The sequence below is a fragment of the Helianthus annuus genome, chromosome 2 (assembly GCF_002127325.2).
Source record: "Helianthus annuus cultivar XRQ/B chromosome 2, HanXRQr2.0-SUNRISE, whole genome shotgun sequence".
NCBI classification, from domain to species: Eukaryota; Viridiplantae; Streptophyta; class Magnoliopsida; order Asterales; family Asteraceae; genus Helianthus; species Helianthus annuus.
In genome coordinates this window covers 130,549,483-130,572,577 of record NC_035434.2, presented here as the reverse complement: position 1 = coordinate 130,572,577, position 23,095 = coordinate 130,549,483, and the positions used below count along the sequence as shown (strand labels likewise).

Below are 23,095 nucleotides of genomic sequence, written 5' to 3'. Positions count from 1 at the left end.
ACAACCCGAACTTTCAAGGTCGGTAACGTTCCATCCTTTGATCTTTACTTCTCGTTATCTTTCTCTAATGCGTTACAACGTTCTGTTCCGTGATAACTCCGTTAATCTAAGCATAGAATGACTCAGTTAAGTAACGTATTGACATCTTGGGCCGCACACGTAGTGGGCTACATATTCACACTCTAAAATAACTCAGATTTACCAACCTTGATTTGCCCGAGCCTAACCTTGCGTATATGGATAGATGCGGCTCAGTTCTTGTGTTTTTTTTTTCAAAATCTATTGTTGGCAATTATCATCACCATCACGAATATTCCTCATCATTCCAACCAATATTGTAATTATATGATTTGTTCAATTACAACAACATATTCAATTAACATAAGTCATGACTATATTATCGGCCCACTTGTTTGAATTCCAAACCGGCCCACTTTGTTTTGATATTTGGGTTCATAATAATAGGAACTGCACGTAACATTCCAAGAATTCCTCAACCTCAAGTAAACAAATCCCTATTTTTTTTTCAAACGTGCGAACGACAGTAGAACCCCTCCCCCCACACCAAACCCTAAAGAAAACGTAAACCGGCTGGACATCCTGACGACAGAAGCTCTCATCTGAAGCCCTCCTCCTCGCTTGTCTTCTCACTCTTGTACACTCAACCTTTCGATTAGTTATCATCCCGGTAAGCGAGTCTTACGTTGCTATGATCGATTTTGTTATTTGATGATTGATATTTGATGTCATGACATTATGAGTTATGGCAAAATCCTTGTAATACCCAAACTGTTAGATGACTGGTTGTGATATAAGGCTTTGTCTAGGAAGGTTGATAGTATGAGAGATGTGTTGATATCTATGCATGAACGTTAGGTGCTGTGATTATGTGGGTGTGTGTAGGCTAAGCATGATCCTATGATGAGTGCATGATCATATTATATTCGGGCGTATGTTTTTCGTGATAATTGGGTTCATAATATTATGGCTTGATACTAGGGATTTACACACACGATTAGTCTATGATTATGATCTGATCTTATAGAAGGAAATTGCCAGTAAGGTTAATCGGTAATCCGCGATCGTACGTTACAATTTCATGATTAGTGTAGGGTGTGAATTTTATGTTTAAATGACGTTTGTTAATGTTATACTCCATTAATGTTGGTTGATATATATGATAATCTGAATCATAATTTATGATGGTATGATGTCAAAGAAAACAGCACTATGAGTTTGTGTAATCGATGATGATCATTGGGTAATTATGATGCTGAAAGTTGGGTAACATTGGTGGGCTGGACCACATGTCACCTAGTTTAAGTAAATGAATTGAATTGATAATATAAATTGATGGGTTCAAGAAGTGGTTTATTAATTTGGGCCACAAACACACACTCTCACGTATATTAAATTAAGCATGTTGTATGTTGGAAGTGAGATGTTATTAGAAATATTGAAACGTGGTATGCCAAGTGTAACTTTATATGTGTAGCACCTGGTATGTGAACATACTTTAAGTGATGGAATTCTTGCACGATTAAGTGATACATCATGCCTGTTAATGAATGTGTACTACGTGTGTAAATGTGAACAACGTGTAAGTCAACTTAAAAACTGATTGGTATTGGTACTCATGCTAGGACGTGTTTGATCCACTGATAAGCAAGTAGTTAATCTTGCCGAGCAAACCAAAGGTGAGTTCATTGCATTTTCTCAAGCATGCGTCCCGGTGGTTTGGGACAACTGGTAAACATTTGGAAGGGAAACATTGGGTAAACAACTTAATCGGTTTTGGTTATTGCCTGGAGGGCAATGGGGGTGATTAGTTGATAGCGCTATTAGGTGGGAAACCTCACACCGGGCCGTAAGGACGGGCGTGAACTAATTATCTGGGTATGGCTATGGTTGTTAGAGGCACACTCCTCGGATACATATGGGCACTCTCCCTAGGGTATCTAACGAAGGCAACATAGCAATCGGTCGTTAAGGGGTACCCACTCCCCGGATACACATGGGCACACTCCCTAGGGTATCTAGCATAAGCAACATTGTATCGCAACGTTAAATCGCATTAACATACATATGGTAAGATAACTTGTTAACAAACCTTGAACTCACCAGCGTAGTCTGACACACTTGTTTACATGCTTGTAGGTAATTATTGAAGGAACTTGGGAGCTTGCCGTCTGATGCTGCTGGAGTGGTTGTGGTCATGATAAACAATTACATTGATTTGGTTTCGATACATTTACACGCACTTATACATTTATGCTTCCGCTCAATACTTTGGTTTTGGTTTAACTTTTTAAACGATACATTTCTTTCAATTGGGTATTTCAATACATTATAACTTGTGTTTGATATGATTGGTGGCTCTTTGTTGGATCGTTGCACCTCCATTAGGGACACGCCCTAGGTGGTAATTTGGGGGTGTGACAGAACATCTTCATCTTCAACAAAGATATGATTATGTTCTTCTTCAAAGTAGTAGATTTTAAACATATTATTGTTCTCTAATATTAGTTTCACATGAGCATTGCATCCAACTCTTTTTGAACCTCTATTACGTCTAACAATCTTTTTACTATTCTCAACTGAACCAGAATCTATTTCTTTGCTAACATGAAATCCTTCTTTTGAACAGATAATATATCTTATTTTCACTAAACCACCAACATTTTTCCAAGAGGTATTTTTTCTTGCAGAAAAACCTGCAGCAAGTGCATATCTCTGATAAAACGCAAAAGCCTCATCAAATGACTTAAAAAACATTCCAACAGCAGGTGTAATGGATCCACTGAATTTAGGTTTGAAAAACTTTCTTCCACTGTTTATGCATACACGTTCCTCCCACTTGGAAATGTTATCTGAAACAATTAGAAAAACTATAAAACGCAATACCTCTTACAGAATAATGTTTTTAGTGATAAACCTAAAAATATGTTAATAAAAATTTAAAAATACAAACCTTTAAAGTTTATAAAAGCATAAAAAGCAATACGTTCAGTAAAACGCATCATGTGATCTGAAACACTTAACAAAAAATCATAAAACGCAATACAACCTATATAATAATGTGTTTAGTGTTAAATCTCAAAATATTTTAATAATAATTTAAAAATACAGACCTTTAAGATTTATATATGAACTATTATGGATAAAAGCATAAAACGCAATACATTCAGTAAAACGCATCAAATGATGAACAAACAAAAATTGTACAACAATAACAGTTATAGCTTTATATTACATAAATCTTAAACTAAAAGTCTGTATGCATATAATTTAATTAATATCATGAAACGCAACTCTTCACTAAAACGCAATAAATGATGAAGAAACAAAACAAACAAATTATGTTAAATTATACAACAATAACAATTAAACTTATGAAAAATCAAATATTAATTACAGAAACACGAATTATAAAACGTAAAACAATGAAATTTGGACAAAATAACAAAAAATTACTCAAAATTGAAGCTAAACATACCAGCAGAGTCTGACGAAGACATTGAAGTTATCGAATTGACGAACGAAACAAGATTAATGTTTGAAAAGAGGTGAATTTGCGATCGATGGCGATTTAGGGTTATAGAAATCTTCAATTCTGTTATGAGAGTGATGAACTAAGAAAAGAGGTAACAGAATCTATAATCGAATTAGAACGAAGATATGATAATGTAAAAAGACGAAAAAGCCCACGCGTCCAAAAATTTAAAAAAAGATGATGAACGGCTAAGATTGCTTCCTATACTTCCTAGCCAAAATAAACTTCCTATTTGATCTTTACCCTACATAATCATTAATAATAATAATAATAATAATAATATTAATTAGATTAATCTATATATATTAATTAATTAAAAAAAAAGGAGTTTGTTTGTGATAACGGTTTTGACAGATTTTTGAGGTGCGGTTCTGAAAACGGGTTCATTCGCATGCAAAGTATTTGAGTTAGCAAGTACAAGGATTCTCGTTTGGTTTGTGTTTTGAGGTGAAGAACAAAAGTATCAACCACCCGCTGAAATTATGGCATTCATATTTCACAAACCCGTGGTTCAAGAAATGACTGTTGAAGATACACTTTCTGTTTTCTGTACTCCTGAGTGTAGAGAAAGGGTTGAAGCTTATAGAATACACAATGCTGAGCTAATTCAAGACTATCAAGATATTAAAAATAAAAACTTTACTTTATCGAAAAATGAGAAACTTTATAAAGAAAAAAATTGAAGCTCAGCGAAAAGACATCATCAAACTCAAGGATGATGTAAGTGTAAAAGCAACTTAACTCTTATATGTTCAGGAGAAATTATGCAATGTAACTAAAGAACTGGAGGATATCAGAGATAGATATCAAATAAATGAACTCAATATTAAGAAATTTGATTCTTCCAGCAAACTAGTTAGAAACTTGTGTGATCAACAGCTCGCATATAAGAAATAGAAAGGGTGTGGATTGGGTTTCAATCAGGCTCCTCCTCCTTATAATGACAATTATACTTATTTACCTATGACTGAGGAGGAGCTGATGAATGAAAGTAAAATGACTTATGGTCCCAAAAACAATAAGTCATCATTTAATGGCAGACCAGTTGAGAAACAGGAATCTACTTCAATAAATTTTGTTTCTAAAGGCTCAATTGATCCTAACGCTTCGTCTTCATGTGCAGATAAAGTATCTGAAGTAAAGTGTGGAGATGTTCTTGGGAGTGAACCAGTTGTTCATTCTAATATTTCTGAAAATTATTTTGAACAAACTGAATCTGATATTGCTTTTGGTAGAACCTTGTTTGAGTCGTTTTGTGCTTATGTGTCGTCAAGTGAGCCTGATGTTTGGGGCAAGACTGATGATGTTTGTGTTGAATCCTTGAACAATAAGTGTGGTGATGACTGTTTTTCAGTTAATACTTGTGATTGTGATGTTTCTAACTCTTCAGTTGATGATTGTGTTACAGGTGAGGTCCCTCAGGATACATTCAGTGAAGCCACTAAAACTTCTTCTCAAGAAAATCAAGAATGTCCTGATTCTTCTTCTGAATCGGTCTCAGTGGACGTCCCTAATGTTGAATCTAGTGGGACCCCATTGGAAACCGTGGCTGAAAGCAAATCTCAAGAAGATTCACATGATACATATGTTGAAAAAACATGTGTTGATGAAACTTCTGCATCTTCAGAAATTAAAACTGGATCTGATTTTGTAAAAGAAGAGGTGGTCACAATAAATGAACAGTCACAAGAAAATTTTTCTGAAAAGGAAATTAAAACAGAAACTGAATCGTCTTTTCAAAATGATTCTGATAAAATTATAAAAGACAAAAAACATAATCCATCTAAATCTCATGCTTGTGCTAGTTCTGATCAGCAGGTACAGAAGAACTCAGAAAAGGCACATGGAACACAGGCAACGCAAGCTCGATCATCTAGACCCACCAGATCAGCTAATGCTGCTAGCTATCAGAATCTCCATGCTTTGAAACGACATACATGTTTCAACTGTGGAATTCCTGGACACATTGCTAGAAATTGTGTTCATCGTCCAAAAGTGCAATGAAATGCCAACACTCACTCGTGTGCTGATGTTTGTGAGCCGGTTCACAACAAGCGGAATGAGCCAAAACGAGCAGATCAAAGTCGGGGGCATACGAAGTCTACTTATCAAGGACAATCACGATCTCATAAGGCTCGTGACAAGGTGATTGAAAGCTCCAATAAGGGAGAAAAGACGAAAACGGTGCTCAGAGCAACAAGACTTCTGCAAACAACAAATACAAGCACCCCAATTCGTCTTCGTCTAAGAGAAACGTGCAGGCGCATCCAACGCAAAAAGGACCGGTTTATCCTTCAGGACCTGCTAGAGCAAATCAAGCTTCTCAAATTGTCTTTCCTATGAAAAGACAAACTTGCTACAACTGTGGCATTACGGGTCATATTGCTAGAAACTGCACACGGCGTCCCTATGTACCCTACTATATGCAAAATCAGAGGGTTACACCTAAGGATAACTATCATTTCAAGCCAATGAAGGTATCTTCACCTAAGGCAATGAAGAATGTGAATCCCAAGGTTAAACCTTCTGATGGGGATTGGAACGCTGCCAAAAACAAACGCAAAGCTTCTCAGGAACAAAAACATTTTTCTAAAACTAACAAACCTGAAACAGCTAAAGTTGCTCAACCGAAGGCAACAAACGCGTTTGCTAGACCGAAACAGATTTGGAAACCCAATCCAAAGCAACAATGTCTCCAATCCTTGAGACAAAAGGGGACTTATGTTTAAAGGAAGTGTCTTATTTTGATGCTTCAGGAAATCCCAGGACCACGATGGCCTGGGTACCCATGTCTTACTAATCTCCTTAATTTTCAGGAACAACTAAGGAGGAGCTGTTGACAATCTCTGGAATGTTGATAGCAGTTGTTCCAGGGATAAAACGGGTAACATTTCACTGTTGCAAAAAGTTCAAATTTTTTTTACAGATGATATGTTTCCTTTGGAGGAGATAAAAGAAGTAAGAAATGATCAGCAAAAGGTACCGTTTAAATTCAGTACTTTGATTTTAAACTGATTAGTCTTCAATCTGATGACAGAACGGTTAAGCAAAAATATTTTTCTCTTTTTCTTAGTTTATAACTTTGTATATAAAGTGTCCTTTCTCTAGTAAATGGTAAATTTGCGCAAAAATACAAGATTTATGCACAAATTTAGGGGGGGGGAGGGACAGATAGCTAGATATATAGTTTAGGGGGAGAAAACCGAGAAAATCCAAAAAGAGTTTGCTGTAAATAGGAGAAAATGAGAAAAATACAAAAACATTTGAAAAATAAAAAATCCAAAAAGAGAAATTGCATGATATGGGAAGTGAAATAAATGTTCGTGTTAAAAGGTTTGACTAACACATGTAAGGTGCCATAGCTAAAAAGGCTAGGATCTACTGCGATATGTTGATAGGCTTGACGCTCAAAATGATAAAAGATACTAAGTGATATAAACATAACGAACTATGTACCATGTGGGTAACATACCAACGGCGTATGATTTTATGGTCTTAAATCTTGCGTTGATAGATAGCCAACATCTGAGGTTTCGGGTCTTTATATTGTTGAATCATCCGGGGATATCTTGGCTGTCCTTCTGTTCAGAACTAAAATTGTACATGACCCCAGGAAAGAAAGTCACTTGGAATTAGCTCATTTCTATTTGAATGTCTGTATGTTGTCCCGATACACACAATTTTGATCTGATTCTGAAATCTTCTCTGAAAAAAGTCGTGTACCTCCTCTGCTGCATCCAGATATATGCTGACCTGGAGGTGCTAGGCAACGACAGCTTCTGCTGCATCCAGATACATGCTGACCTAGCTATACGTTGTCGCGTTATAGATCTAATACACCCGAAAGAGGCCCTCTAGTGCCCAAAAGAAACCCCAAGAAACCTATGTCAAATTGAGAAAAATTCATTTGATCTGTATATTATACCATCTCTGCAAAAGATCTATTCTGTTCTCTTCTCAACCTATTCACAGTTAAGATTTCAAAAATCTGGATTAGACTTGTGAAATATGTGGTAGGGAAGATACTTGCATGATAGAGTGTGTTGTTTATATTTCCAGGATTTGATTAGTATTTATTTGGGTGTTCATTGTTAAGAAATCAAAACATGATAAAACAGATTATATGCAGACCTAGACACGGTTAGGATATCTTAAAGGATGACATCAGTATACTCACCTGCTACGATGAATCGTTGTGCTTACCTTGATCGCGGGGGTATGCCTTGGAATGAGACACACGGGTATAATAGTATAATTTTACCTTAAGCATATCACGAAGTTGAAAAATTGAAAGTTGAGCGTTAAAGTTTAAGTGGACAAACATATTGGCAATCGCATAGACCAGTTTGATTAGGCTCGTACTGAAAAGTGTTCCTTAGTCTGCCTGAGAACGAATTTTGATCCCATTGCAATTGTAATTGTATATTATGGTGGTTGTTTATATTTTGAGTATTTTATTTGTTTTTAGTTCTTAAAAATTTAAAAAAAAATACAAAAATAGCGTCTTGCTTTTCTATAAATGAAAAATCCAAAAATAGAGTGTTTTTTTTTGTTTTTCTTAAAAAATTAAAAATGTAACCGTTCTTGAAGATTTGACTGATCATCAAAAGTTGAAAGAATTTAAATTGTGAAATCCGAGTACAAGTACTTGGATGTACCTAGTGTTCATATGGTACTCTCCCTGTTGCATAAGAAATGTTTGCTTATGAGTTTGTGAGCATGTGCAGAACTTGAATTCAATCAAGAACAGGGGTTGATGAAGACTGACATGTTGTTAGTTGTTGAAAAAGCCTGAAGCAGCAAATCAACAGATGCACCCGAGTCAGAAGAATCGAATACGAAACGCCGTCTGACAGTGAAAGTACATTTGAAGAAGTACCGTGAACCTGCTTGAAAGACAAAGATTGTAGAAGAAAATAGCTGCTGAGAATCCTCCTCTCACATTCTTTTTAATAACGACTTTCAAGAAGATGTTGATCGAGATCCTGATATGAAGCTAACCAAAAGAGCTGAAGAAAGAGACCTAGTGCTGAGAGTTCAGAAGTCAAGAACTTCCACAACATCTGCAGCATTGCGACAACCATAGACTTCGTTGAAGATGTTGCTGAATTCTTGTTATGAAGACAATTTGAGGCATCAGTCTAGGGGGAGATTGTTAGGTCCTAAAGTGTGAGACTAACGCATCAAATTAATACAATGAGCTATGGTTACGAATTGGGCCTTACCGGGTTGGTTAATATTAGGTTTTGGACCTTTATAGGTCACTTGGCCAAGCTTTAGGCCATGTGGGCCAAGCAGGCCCAAGGGGAGCCCATGTGGGAAGTGGGCTTGTCTATGTATATAAACAAGTTTTTAACTTGTTTTTAGGTTTGAACCTTCTAGTTACACAATTCTAGAGAATTAGAGAAGGGGAGCGATTTGTAGTGGTGTACTCATACCAGACGTTTTTGCTTGTTCAAGTAATCGAAACGTGTGTGAGTTAAAAGTGATTTTGGTGTTCTTGTTATTTCTCATTTCCGGTTTATCTTGAATCATCTTGTGATTGGATTCCGCACTCTCACAAGATTAGGTTTGATATCATTGAAAGATCCGGTTTACGGGACTTACACCAGCTCCAGTCGAACTGTTACTGTTCGAGAAACTAACGGAAGCTGAGTTATCATAGTAAAGCCTCAATGGTCTAGAAATGGAATTAACGATTTTGAGCCCAGTAATCAGATTCCTAAGCAACATTTCATGACAGGTTGCGTTATAAACAACAATGTATTCTGCCATCATTGTGAAAGTTGTGGTTAACTGTTGTTTATGACTCTTCCATGAGATGGGTCCGCCTGCTAACATAAAGATGTAGCCTGAAGTGGATTTCTTGTCATTTTTTCATTTGGCAAAGTCAGAATCAGAATAGCCTACCACTTCTAAATGATCACTTCTTCTATTAGTCACTTTATAGTCTTTCGTCCCTTGCAGATATCGAAGTACCTTCTTAGCTGCTTTCCAGTGATCTAGGCCAGAATTAGTTTGATAACGGCCTAGCATTCTAGCAATATAAACTATATCTGGGCGAGTACAGACTTGAGTATACATCAGGATCCTGACTACTGACGCGTAAGGTATCTGGCTCATTTGCTCCTTTTCAACCTCTGTTGTCGAACATTGGAATGAACCGAAAACATCTCCCTTAACTACTAGAGCGACTCGGGTTTGCACTGTTGCATGTTGTAACGTGTAAGGACATGATCTATGTAACCCTTTTGAGACAATCCTAAGATCCTTTTGTGTCTATCTCGGTGAATTTCAATGCTAATGACGTAAGAAGCATCTCCGAGATCCTTCATGTCGAAGTTATACGAGAGTAACCGCTTCGACTCATGCAACATGTCTAAACTATTACTTGCAAATAGAATATCATCTATGTAAAGGACACTTATAGTAAAGTTGCCCCCACTCATCTTGAGGTAGGTGCATTGATCCACTTGATTCTTTATAAAACCTTGTTTCTTCATGACTTCATCAAACTTGAGATACTGTAACACCCCAAAAATGATTAACATAAAATAAGTAAAAGAATAAATAATCAACTTAACATGGTTAATGAAATATGACAAGATCATAGTTAAGTTATGGAAAAGTGAATTAAATTAAACACATAACAAACTATGAGGGGTAGATGTGAAAAATTTTAATTAGAAAGGGGTTACTAGAATTAAAAACCAAAATCACACACTCTGGTGTGTTTGGTTCGACCAGGGAAGGAGAAACGAGGGCAAAACCCTTGTTCTAGAAAGATTCATCAAATTGACAAAGAAATTCAAAGAGAATCAGCTGCATGCCTTCAAATTTTCGATTATCTCATCATACTTGGTAGATTGGTAAGTTCAATTTCATGCTTTGATGAATAATGGGAAGTGGGTTTCAACCCAACCAAGTGTTTATGCAAAAATATGTATGATTAGATGTAAGAATATCACTATAGGATAAGGTTTATGCGTGATTTTAATAATTTGAAAGACTTGTTGCATAAACCCATTTAACATGAAATATTAGAGATATAGAATGATGAAAAATTAGAAGTGATCATGAGTAAATTGGTTTATGATGAAGTTGTAGTACTTGAATCTTGGACAAATGAATGTAGGGTAAAAGAATATTATGAACTTGATTTATTGTTGATGAATTTTTGAAATGAACTAATAGGAATTATGCTTTGAAGACTTGTACTTAGTGTCCCACAAATACGAAACCCGCCAAGTGTTTGATGAAATGCTTGAAAGAATAATTATGTGTAATTTGGAAAATAATGGAATGAAATTTGGGGTACTAAAGCATGAATGAATGTGTTGATATAGGCGTGAAGGAAGAAGGTTCAAGTACTAAGAAAACCAGAAGGCTCACAAGATCGAGGTATGTTCTGTTGCATACAAAACTTTACTTAAATTTTTTTGTTAATAATCACGAAGCACAACCCTTGTTATAATGATTATGGTGGTTAGTAAGTACATAGCAAATCCCTTGCGGATTTGGTCATGTTAACGAAGGTTATAACAAGTTATGCAAATCGACTAGTTCGAGTTGAACAAGTAGAGTAAGAATAAGGTGCCATCCGTTTAGAATGGGTGGTCACGAATGCAATTATGGATGTATGATGTTCCATCCGTTATATAGATAGAACGAAAGATTTATGTTGAAAGCAAATAACCCGATGTTATCGGGTCGTAAGTGGTATGCTTGTATCTCATTATGAGAGTATATGCCATACCCATTTAATTGGGTAATCGAATGCGTAAGAGAAATGAAAGCATATAAACGAATGTAACTAAAATATTGGTATTGTAAGCGAAATAAGTATTATGACTAACTTTTTAAAGCTTTGTTGTTGAATGTAGGTAAATCCTCAATTTAGGCGACTTGGCGAGTTGGAGTGAGCACGTTTCATAATATGTCATACCAAGCGCTTCCGCTAGTTTGTACTAATGTTTTTGGTCAATTACTTGTTTATTTTGCAAAAATCTTGTCAGTAGTCATACTTTTCAAAACTTGATGTTATGGGTTTTAGTCGTGTCTAGACGAACGGGTCATGAACATTATCATTTGGAAGTTGTACAAAACAGGGATACGCTCGTCTTACGGACGGGTCATGCCCAAATTTTGTTAAAAGTATTTATTAGTGTTGCTAGTTTTGCAATCTTTAAATCGGGTAAAGTTGGGACGTTTTAAAAAGTTATACTTTAAATCGCCCTTGTATGTTATTTTATAAAAACGAAAAAGCGGGCCTTACATATACCATTGACGTGATGCTTGTTTTAACCCGTAAATGGATTTCTTCAACTTATAAACTAGATGCTCCTGACCTTCAGGTTTAAAGCCTTCAGGTTGTTTCATGTAAACATCTTCGTCTAAGTCTCCGTTAAGGAAAGCGGTTTTAACGTCCATTTGATGCAGCTCTAAATCAAAATGAGCTACTAAGGCCATAACGATCCTTAATGAATCTTTACGAGAGATAGGGAAAACGTCTCTTGATAATCAATTCCCTCTTTCTGAGTGTAGCCCTTTGCAACCAATCTCGCTTTGTAGCGTTCAACATTCCCATTCAGATCCAATTTTGTTTTGAATAGCCATTTACATCCTACGGGTTTAACACCGTTGGGTAATTCTACTAAATCCCAAACGTCATTTTTCTTCATGGATTCAAGCTCATCAATCATTGCTTTATTCCATTCAGAAGACTGATCACTGCTAATGGCTTTATTATAAGAGATAAGATCATTGAGCTTTCCGGCATCCATTTCAGTCAGGTAGGTAACATAATCATCCCAATTAGTAGGCCTTCTAGGACTAGACGACCTCCTGAGTTGATTATCGGGTTCAGCATTGTCTTGGTTTTGAGCGTTTGATGTGCCTTCGTTATGAGGTATAATGGGTTCTGTTTGTGGAGGTAAATTGGAGTTGGTGCAGTAGCTTCAGGTGCAGCTGTTGCATTAGGTACAAGATGAGTAAACGGAGTAATGGTAAGCGACAAGTCTCCCCCCGCGTCTTGTACTTCTTGCAATTCTTCATAAGGGTTGGTACTGTTCCCACAGGCCTTGAAATCCTCCAAGAACGCAACACGCTTGGTTTCAACAATATGGGTAACATGTGAAGGACAATAGAAATGATAACCCTTTGAGTGATCAGGATACCCGATAAAGAAGCAGGTAACTGTTTTAGGGTCAAGTTTCTTTAAAAAAGGATCGTAAATTTTTGCTTCAGCAATGCAGCCCCATACTTTCATATATTTAAGACTTGGTTTCCTTCCTGTCCAAAGTTCATAAGGAGTTTTAGGGACAGACTTTGAAGGAACTCTATTGAGTATATGAACAACTGCTTTTAATGCTTCAGTCCAGAGGAATAATGGTAAATTAGTGTTAGCTAAGATACTGCGCACCATGTTCAAAAGGGTACGGTTTCTTCGTTCAGCGACACCGTTCTACTGAGGTGTACTAGGCATGGTGTATTGGTTTACAATCCCATGATCCTTACAAAACTCATAAAATGGACTAGGAGCTTGACCCACATCAGTATGTCTTCCATAATATTCATCGCCTCTATCTGATCTCACAACTTTAATTTGACGATCTAGTTGTTTTTCAACTTTAGCTTTATAATCTTTAAAAGTTTTAAGAGATTCAGATTTTTCCTTAATGAGACACAAGTACATGTAACGAGAATAATCATCAATGAAGGTGATAAATGAAGTATGTACAGTGATGCCAGCGATTTGGTAGGGACCACTAATGTTAGTATGAATGAGTTCTAATAAATTAAAGCTCCTAGTGGCACCTTTCTTATTCGCTGATGTCATTTTACCTTTAAGACATTTGACATATGTTCCAAAATCAGTGAAATCGAGAGGAGGTAAGACTTCGTCCTTTACGAGTCGATTTAATCGTTCTCTAGAGATGTGGCCTAAACGTTGATGCCACAACATGAATGAAGTCTCTAAGTCTCGTTTCTGTTTCATCTTTGTGAGTGATTCATTAATATTATATGAAAACAAAGATTTGGAAAAATCATCATCTAGTTCTAATCTATAGAGACCACCATCCAGAATGCCAGTACCATAAACAACAGAATCATAGAGAATAGAGAGTTTGTGATGACCATTGGAAACAACAAAACCGTCTATGTCTACCTGTGGTCCTGATACAAGGTTCCGAGTTACCTCATGAACATATAAGGTATCATAAAGTTTAATGCATAAACCAGTTTTCATAAATAATTGTAAAGTTCTTATGGCCTTCACCTCTAATTCCCGATCATCCCCAACTTTGAGTGTTCTTTGGTTTCTTCCAAGCTTCCGGATTGAAAGGAATCCCTGAGTAGAATTGGTTACATGAACCATAGAACCAGAATCAAACCACCAAGAATTAGTAGGAACATTTAAATTATAGGACTCAAGTATTATGAAAAAAACGTTACCTTTGTTAGCCATCCACTCCTTAAAGTCAGGGCATTCCTTCTGCTTTTGTCCTGTCTTTTTACAGAACTTGCAGTAGGGTTTGCCTAAGGAGTTCTTAGAGCTGGAAGGTGCACTTGTATTAGGATTAGGCTTTTGGACCTTGGAAGCATCCCTTCTTGGATAATTGTTCTTCCTTTTCTTAGAGTTGGAGGTGGTGAAGTTTGTAACATCAGTAGTGCGATCCATCTTCATACGCTCTTCCTCCAGCATGCACATGGCGATCAGCTCACTGATTGTCCATTTGTCCTTTTGAGTGTTGTAATTGATCTTGAATGCTTCATAGGACGAATGAAGCGAAGTTATGATGAAGTGAACAAGAAAACAATCACTGATCTCCATGTCTAATCCCTTAAGCTTATGGGCCATGTCGTTCATCATCATGATGTGTTTGCGAATGCCGCTCCTCCCATCATACTTAGTAGTCACCAGCTTGAGGATTAAAGTACTAGCGTGTGCTTTAGACGTTCCCTTGAACTGCTCCTCCACACAAGCCAAATAGGTTTTAGCATCACCAGAATCAGGAATGGCTCCTCTAATCGCATTGCTTATGGATTGCTTCATAAACATGAGAGACATGCGGTTACACCTAGTCCATTTCTCCATTGTCATCTGCTCAGCAGCAGTGCTTTGAGGAGTATGGTCTGCCAGCTTATTCTCCCTTAAAGCATAATCGAAATCCAGTAATGCAAGAGTAAGCATGAGAGAGTCCTTCCATGCAGCAAAGTTATTACCAGTCAATGGTGGAATCCTGCAATTGGGTACTGAGAGTGGAAATAAGATGAGCGAATTATGATACTAAGAAAGAAGTCTTAATGTGATCTAAGGGCATCTTATACTAAGGCAGGCATAAATAAATTTTAGTTATGAAGCTGTGATATTGTCTATTACTAACATCAAAATAATAGACTTAGTTAAGATTCTACTTAAATGAAGATAAATCACCTTTGAGCAGAAGTGTGATCATCTAAGAATGTGTGCAAAGTAATTGTGACAAATCAGCTTTGTCCAGAAATGAGACAATCAACTTAGTTATGCACTTGTTAAGTATGCTAGACAAGGATGAATTAAATCAGCTTTGGCCAGAAATAAGACATTCACATTTGTAATGCATAATTAACATAGCTTTTATAATACTTGAACAATAAATAGATGCATTAAATCACCTTTGGGCAGAAGTGATACATCAGAAGTTCATTCGAGTTAAGCTATTTGGTTTTTGTGAAAAATTATCTGATTTTGATTAGTTAAGTATTTAGAAAACCAATTATTAATAGCAAACCATCTGTTAGCGCGGGGTGAGTTCACGGGGGGTTGCAGGGGGACAGTGTGCCCCCGCACGGGGTTCAGGGCGAAGCCCCGAGCCAAAATTTTGTTCATATTAACAGCCTAATAAAGTAATGAGATTTTGGATTAAATCTTGATATTTCAAGAACATTTATGATTTTGAATAAGTTATATCTCAGATTCATCAGAAACGTATGAGTTCGAATGATCTCGGATCTGTTTGAGATGGATAAGTTCGAATGATTTCGGATATGTCCGAGATGTGTAAATTCGAATTGATCTCGAATCCATCCGAGATGAGTTAGTTCGAATGATCTCGAATCCATCCAAGATGAGTTAGTTCGAATGATCTCGAATCCATCCGAGATGTGTTAGTTCGAATGATCTCGAATCCATCCGAGATGGGTTAGTTCGAATGATCTCGAATCCATCCGAGATGAGTTAGTTCGAATGATCTCGAATCCATCCGAGATGTATTAGTTCGAATGATCTCGAATCCATCCGAGATTAGTTAGTTCGAATGATCTCGAATCCATCCGAGATTAGTTAGTTCGAATGATCTCGAATCCATCCGAGATGAGTTAGTTCGAATGATCTCGGATCTATCCGAGATGTGTAAGCTCGAGTTGATCTCGGATCTGTCCGAGATAGTAAGTTCGAATTAGTCTCGGATTCATCCGAGACGTGTTCTCCAAGATTCGAAATCCTTAATTTGGCAGTTAATAGTGATATGGTTGAAATTCGAATTTTCAGGCATCATGGGTGACAAACTTCCTGTTTTAATGTCGATAATGTTTATCTATTTATTTCGAAAATAATATCCATTTATTAATAATAACAGATTTCGAAAACTTTAAGTTGATAACATAGATCAAAACCAGGAAAAACACCCAATAATCCAAAATTGATTCCAAAATAAGGGATTTTTTTCGAATTTTCATAAGAACATGAACCCTAAAAATATAAAATAACGTGTGGAATCTGAAATCTGAAATTTTTAAGTTCTTTAAACAGGTTTCGGAACAGTGATTTACCAATTAAACATAAGATCCGAATTTTAACTCACAAGTTATGTGATTTCGGAACAGTAATTCGAATTATTATTAAGTTTTCAAAAATTCTGTTTTCCAGATTCTTATTCTAGATTAATGGATACAAAACAGAACTGATTGATCAATATATGCTCTGATACCACATGTTGATCAGTTCAGTTTTAAACATAATGGAAAACATAAATAAATGAAATACATGTGACAGTAGAAAGGCCAGCAGAGAATCCAGTTAGAGAAGCAGCCATAGAGTTTGACATGATTGTCAGCTTGATCTGGTTCCTCCTTAGGGTGTATGATTATGATGGTGAAACCGAATTAAAGGGTGGATTCAGATGGAGAGAGAGATGGGCGATTTTGATGATGATGATGATGTTATGATAATTGTCTAAGTTGTGTAACCCTTAATCTCTCTAATAATCTCCTTACCCAAGATGAAACCCAATTAGTTAATAAGGATAATATGGTCCATCAACAATTACCAACTAATTATATAATAGGTTTTAATATATTTTGATCTATATAATATAAATGATTATATGGCTACAAGATTAAATACTACAATAATAATATATTTAATCTTACAGAGGAGTGTCTGTTTTGAGTGGTATAGGTGTCGTCGCTGACGTCACGTTGCTTCAGCCGGCGCCGGAGGGTGCTAGTGGGTTGTCGGTGTTTATGAGTGGGGCGAGAGGCAGGTGGTGGAAGGGGTTTTTGTGGTGGCGTTGATAGCATCGAGTCCGGTGGTGGTTGTGCCGGCGTCGAATGCGGTGGAGGGAGTGATAGTGGGAGGGGTTTAGGCTTATGTAACGGGGAAGAGAAGTTCTAGTGGAGATGGCAACGGTATGATTTTGACCGGCAATGGTGGTTGACTTCTTATAAATTTTTATATATATTTAATGGCATGAGATCAAATACAAACTCTTATGTTTGTAAGAACCATAAGAACCAATATATAAATGACAAGTGTTATTCAATTAAAAATTAGTTTAGGGATAATTTAGACATTTTAACCCTATTTATTTATAACTAATTAAAATTAAAAAGATATCCCTAAATCCATGCAGATTAATTCAAACCAGAATTTGAATTTAGCACAATCAAAAAACAACATTAGCACAATCAAATAACGACATTAGCACAATCAAAAAACGACATTAGCACTCTCTTAACACCACCGTCTGGGCATCCGACGGTAACACCAACAAAACAACATTAGCACAATAAAAATACGACATTCCAACGAATTTATTTCTAAATAGGCTCCCAATAACAACACAGAAGGAAAAAAAAATAACAACAGATACTATTACATAACTAGCACAATTTCATTTTTTTTATTTTATAAACAACACATATTGTTCTATACTAGCACAATTTCATTTTTTTTTATTTTATAAACAACACATACTGGTACATACTAGCACAATTTTTTTTTTAATCTTATAAACACATACTAGCACAATTTCATAATTATTACATAATTAGCACAATTTCATATTTTTGTTTTAATTTTATAAATAGCACATACTATTACATAACTGGTAGAAAACAAATTTATTTATATATAGGCTCCCAATAACAATACAAAAGGAAAAAAATAACAACACATAAGAATTACATAATAAAATTAGAACATACGTATAGATTTAAAATTAACACAATACATTTTCATATTAGCACATTCCAACCACGTAACTAGCACAATTATAAAACATCTTTTTGTAACTTTTTTAAAAGTCATTTTTATAATTAAAAAAAGTATAGCAATATGGTACTCATATTAAAGATAAAAAAATATTTGATTTTATGGTATAAATTTTTTCCAAATTTAATGAAATATATAAAAGTTATTTTAGTTTAAAAAACTTGGTGGAATTAGTATTTTATGGGAAATGACTAAATGACTAAAATACCCTAACTTGATAGTATTAATTATTAATTATATGGGTTTTATTTGTAATCAATACCAACCCTTCATTTAAACTATCAATGGCTCAGATCTGTTTTTACGGTTCTTACAATTAGCACTGTTTGTACGGGATCTCAACCCTATATTTAATTTATAAATAAATCTGGGTCTTAATATATACATAAATAAAGTAAAACTAAAAGAAAATGTAAAATGACGGTTTTGCCCTTCATTAAAAAAAAGTTTTTAACTAGGGTTATGTTTTTGGACTGAAATGGTACATTTCGAGAATGTCGGGGAGGAAAATTGTACAATTTTGAAAATTGGTCTGAAATGGCAAAGGTTGACAAACCACAGGAACGTAAATGACAGTTAACTCTAAATAAAAAAAATTAGATAGTGTGATAAACAACTATAAACAATACTAAAGGAAAATAAAAGTTATGAAGCAAGAACGACTAATTCTTACTTATAAACAACATATGTTTGAGTAAAAATGTTGCAAAAATAAATATGTGCGTAAGACATCCGTGAGGGGTGAACCAGCCATAGACGAGTTATAAGCAATACACTCGTATGTGTGTATGTGTGTGTGCGTGCATGTGTGCATGTGTGCATGTGTGTATGTGTGCATATGTGTATGTGTGTATGTATGTATATTGCTAATACTAGTAGCTCCCTCCTTATTCACTATCGCCATGTTTGCATTAGGCTAAACGGTACGAGGCACGTCCCCGCCCGTCTTGGACCGTCGTCGGCCCTCCACACCGTTTCCACAGGGATGTCGGCGTCGTGAACGTCTTCCTGTTGCCGTTCAAGTCGGGCCTCCCCCTTCTCACACACACACATATACATACAACACACACACACACACATATATAGAGAGAGCTCCATCATCCATTTCCCTAGGTCCATCCACTTCCGGCCCATCCTCACACCCATCCTACGTGACGGAGCATCCTTTGAGGACTACCCTCCTTCACATCGAGTAGCCTTAGCATTTGTAGCTATGACGTTGAGCCAACAAAAGCCTACCGTCATTTTGCTTTCTCACCATCGCAACATCTATTAGGTCCCAACGCAACACGACTACTTCCAACAAATAACCGGAAATATTCCATTAAAAATCTTATTTCTAGGGAGCATGGGAGAACTAACCCGTTTCTCAAGAACACAAATCAAGAATCTCATTACCTGTTCTGACAAATTGGTCTAATGCTTAGTTACTTGGTTTCTCTCCCCTTGAGGTCCCAAGTTCAACGTCCACTAGTATCACTTTGAAGGACATTGGTGGTGGCAATGAAGTTTAGAACTAGGACTCTCTGGAGGTCGTCAGTTCGAAACCGAGCCGAACCCGGGTTTACCACAATGGGCCTTCGGGCGGGGTTTCCCCGGAAGTGGTGGATTGGTGGCTCGAGTATGCATCAACCGTTATGAAGGAGAAGATGCATTTGCTCGATTGAGAGCATCCCAGGATGCTTATCCGGTGATTTAGTTGGTCGTTCAAAAAAATCTCATTACCTGCGTTGACCGAAGACAATGGCAAGTTGGCATAATCGATATCTTGAATTGATATACTTGTGTTGCCCTAGATCCACTATCGATGACTCTCATTCACAAAGATCACCGATATAGGAAGAAGACGAAAACCATGTTGAATAAGACAAGAAAAGGTAAACCCAAAAGGCAGATATTAACAGAAATTTGATGTCCATATTGGCATAGTCCATATTTCTAAAAACATCATTTTCCAAACCAAAACAAACAAATTGACCATCTGAATAAATATCTGAATATGTTACTGAAAACCAAAAAACACAGATATTAACAGAAATTTGATGTCGATATTAATATCTTCGCATCACTCGTGACATGAAATGATTAAAATACCCTCGTAAACTTGTAATTGTTTCCATGACTAAAAACATGTAATTACATCCGTCTTTCGGTCATTAAAAGACCAATGTTAACAGAAATTTGATATCGACGTACACATCGCTCCCAACATGCAATGACTAAAATACCCTAAAAACGTAAGCTTGTAATTATTTCCATGACTAATAACATGTAACTACATCCGTCTTCCGGTCATTAAAAAGAAAGATGTTAACAGAGATTTGATATTGATGTTAATATCTTCACGTTGCTCGCAACATGCAATGACTAAAATACCCTCAAAGACGTAAGCTTGCAATTATTTCCAAGACTAAAAACATGTAATTACATCCCTCTTTCGGTCATCAAAAACCCGAAAAAGATAACAAATGGAAGAATTATTTCAATTATATACAACTTACCAGAGGGTATAAACTTATAATTGGAACAAGAAACAAAACAAAGATATGGTTCAACACTTATGTACAAATAATTTATAAAAAAAAAACACTTTATTTTGTTAGTTTTTGTGTTTGTCTTCATCATCTTACTGCAGCAGTAGCTGTTCTTCATCCTTCTGCAAGTCACTCAACCGTCTTTTAGAGTAAACCGTAACCACCACAGTGGTTACAACAGTTAACACAAACCCAAAAACCGTACAAATAATCTGTGGCACGGAAAGCGTCTGTTGATCATCTGAAGCGTCCGCCAATGTCCGGATCATTATACCCCTGAAATAATCAATTCAAAATCAAGATCCACGTTGTGTAACGGGGCGAAAATGGTAATGTGTGGGATATCTTACGTGCATATTGCAACGAAGATCTCAGGCACCATTCCCAATAATGTTCCCAACAAATAGGGACCGAATTTAACATCAGTTGCTACGGCAATGTAATTGTAGACCATATATGGGAAGGGTGATATTCGCAATAAGGCGACCGCTCTAAATTGGTTAAACCAGTTTCCCTCACCTGCTAACTTCAAGAATGAAGCCTTCTTCGGGTACCTTTCTAACCACCCCTGCATAGCCACGATACGTGTGACATTAATGGAATTATAAGATAAGCAATTGTATGTTTGGCATTGTGCTTATCTGTATTTACTGTGTGGCCCTTCCGATGCATTTTGATCCAAAAAGCCAATGCTTAAAGTAATATGCGAGGCGTTTGTTATTAACAAATACTAAAAAAAATATTTAAAGATAATATTTCAACTTGTTAACTTTCAAACACTAAAATACCGATGCGCCTTTATATTGTTCAAATACTGGTTAACTACATAAGGCGCCTCATCAAACCACGTCACATGCGCATCAACGTGATCTCATCACCGCATTATGTGATGTGCGCATTAATGCATTATGCGCTTCTTACGTGCACATTTTAAATCAACTGATTATCTGGTTACCAGAGTTTCGAAAACACCACAATTAAACAGTAAGAGAATAATACTCACTTGAATCTTGTGGTAAAAGAGAGACCCAATAAAATAAGGAAGTGAAGCACCGATCGTCACTCCACCGATGATCAGAAGGAACCCGAAACCATACCCGAAGCTCATTCCGGCCACCCACATCGACGGAGTAGACGGTATAAACACTGTTGGAAACAAAGCCACTGAACCAAATACCAAAACTGTCAACAGTGGTTTGCTAAAAGTCTCTGTTTCCCAATTCAATACTGGAATAATCCCCTAAAACAGAACAACACAGAGCAATTAAAAATCTAAAATTAAATCTACTTAATACACAAATTATGAATTTTTTTTTTTCAAAAACACAAATTAGGGTCAGTTACTAATGATAGCTTACATCCACAATTCACTGAATTCAGTAACAAATTTTGTTAAAATAATAATTAATTTCAAATAAATAATAAATTACAAATTAACATACCTTATTCATCAAAAAAGGTCCAATCCATAAAAAGAAACAAACCCCACAAAAACCCACAAAGATAATCACAACCACAAGCTTTATCCACCACCAAAACCCACCACAACCACCACCACCGCCGCCGCAACAACCACCACCCAACTCCTCTGTTTCGGTCAATGCCACGTAATCATCTCTGGGTTCTTCAATTGCGATCTTTATCAACGTAACAACATCACTGTTCTCCTTATAAGTCATAATAACAACTAATGGTGATCAAAATCACGTGAATTGAGCAGAATTTAGTGGGATCAAGGTGGAATTAAAATGGGATTTTTGAAGGGGTTTGAGGGATTGGATCAAAGAAGAAATTGAAGAGTAAGGGCAAGATAAAGGTATGAAATTGGAAACAATTGTGAGAGGTAGAGTGACTGCAAGGGCAAGATAAAGTGTGTGATGATGTTATATAGGGTTTGAATATTTAATTATGCAACGTCTAGTTGTATAATAATTCACCAACCAAATTCTATAATTAAATTGTATTTATTTGTTTATTGTTATTTAATTGTATTTATTTTGTTTATTGTTATTTTTATTAGTAAAGAAGATTAGAAAGGGAATATTGAATGATAGAAAACTCATACCGACTAAAGTCAATGAGAAGGATACAATGTCCAATAAATGTCTTATAATTGAGTGTGTATATATTGTGGGTTGGGTTGTGTTTGGTGGGTGTTGGGGTTGGGTTTGTTGGCTGGAGAGAGAGTGTGGGACTAGTAGTGTAAAGGAGTTAACCTAATTGGAAGCTATATGTGATTGTCTAGTTAAAATCTTAAAGTGAGTTCAACTTGTAACAAGTTTGAGCCTCTAAATTTAAAAGGGATTTTGGATTTTAATAAACCGAAGTTTTACTATTTGGCCGATAACACTTTTATTTTATAAATTGTACAATATCACTCTCAACTTCCAACTTATTTTCCTCTAACACTTTCAAACTAACTGAATCCGAACCAAGACTCATTTAGTTTTTTTACTGATGTGGCATCTTACG

General features: G+C 36.1%; 1 protein-coding gene across 2 annotated transcripts; it reads right to left on the bottom strand.

Annotated features, from left to right (window-relative positions):
• Positions 1-20,487: 20,487 nt before the first annotated feature.
• LOC110921375 (TVP38/TMEM64 family membrane protein slr0305) lies at positions 20,488-22,638 on the bottom strand. 2 transcript variants are annotated; one of them, XM_022165695.2, is made up of 4 exons: positions 22,066-22,638; positions 21,627-21,863; positions 20,974-21,191; positions 20,488-20,899 (listed from the first exon to the last, which is right to left on the bottom strand). In XM_022165695.2, the coding sequence occupies exons 1-4, from the start codon at positions 22,300-22,302 to the stop codon at positions 20,716-20,718; spliced, it is 876 nt and encodes a 291-aa protein (XP_022021387.1). In that variant the 5' UTR covers positions 22,303-22,638; the 3' UTR covers positions 20,488-20,715. The 2 variants fall into 2 exon arrangements, with proteins under 2 accessions (XP_022021387.1, XP_022021395.1); XM_022165703.2 differs by having other exon boundaries at positions 20,760-20,899; positions 21,143-21,191.
• Between the last annotated feature and the right edge of the window lie 457 nt (positions 22,639-23,095).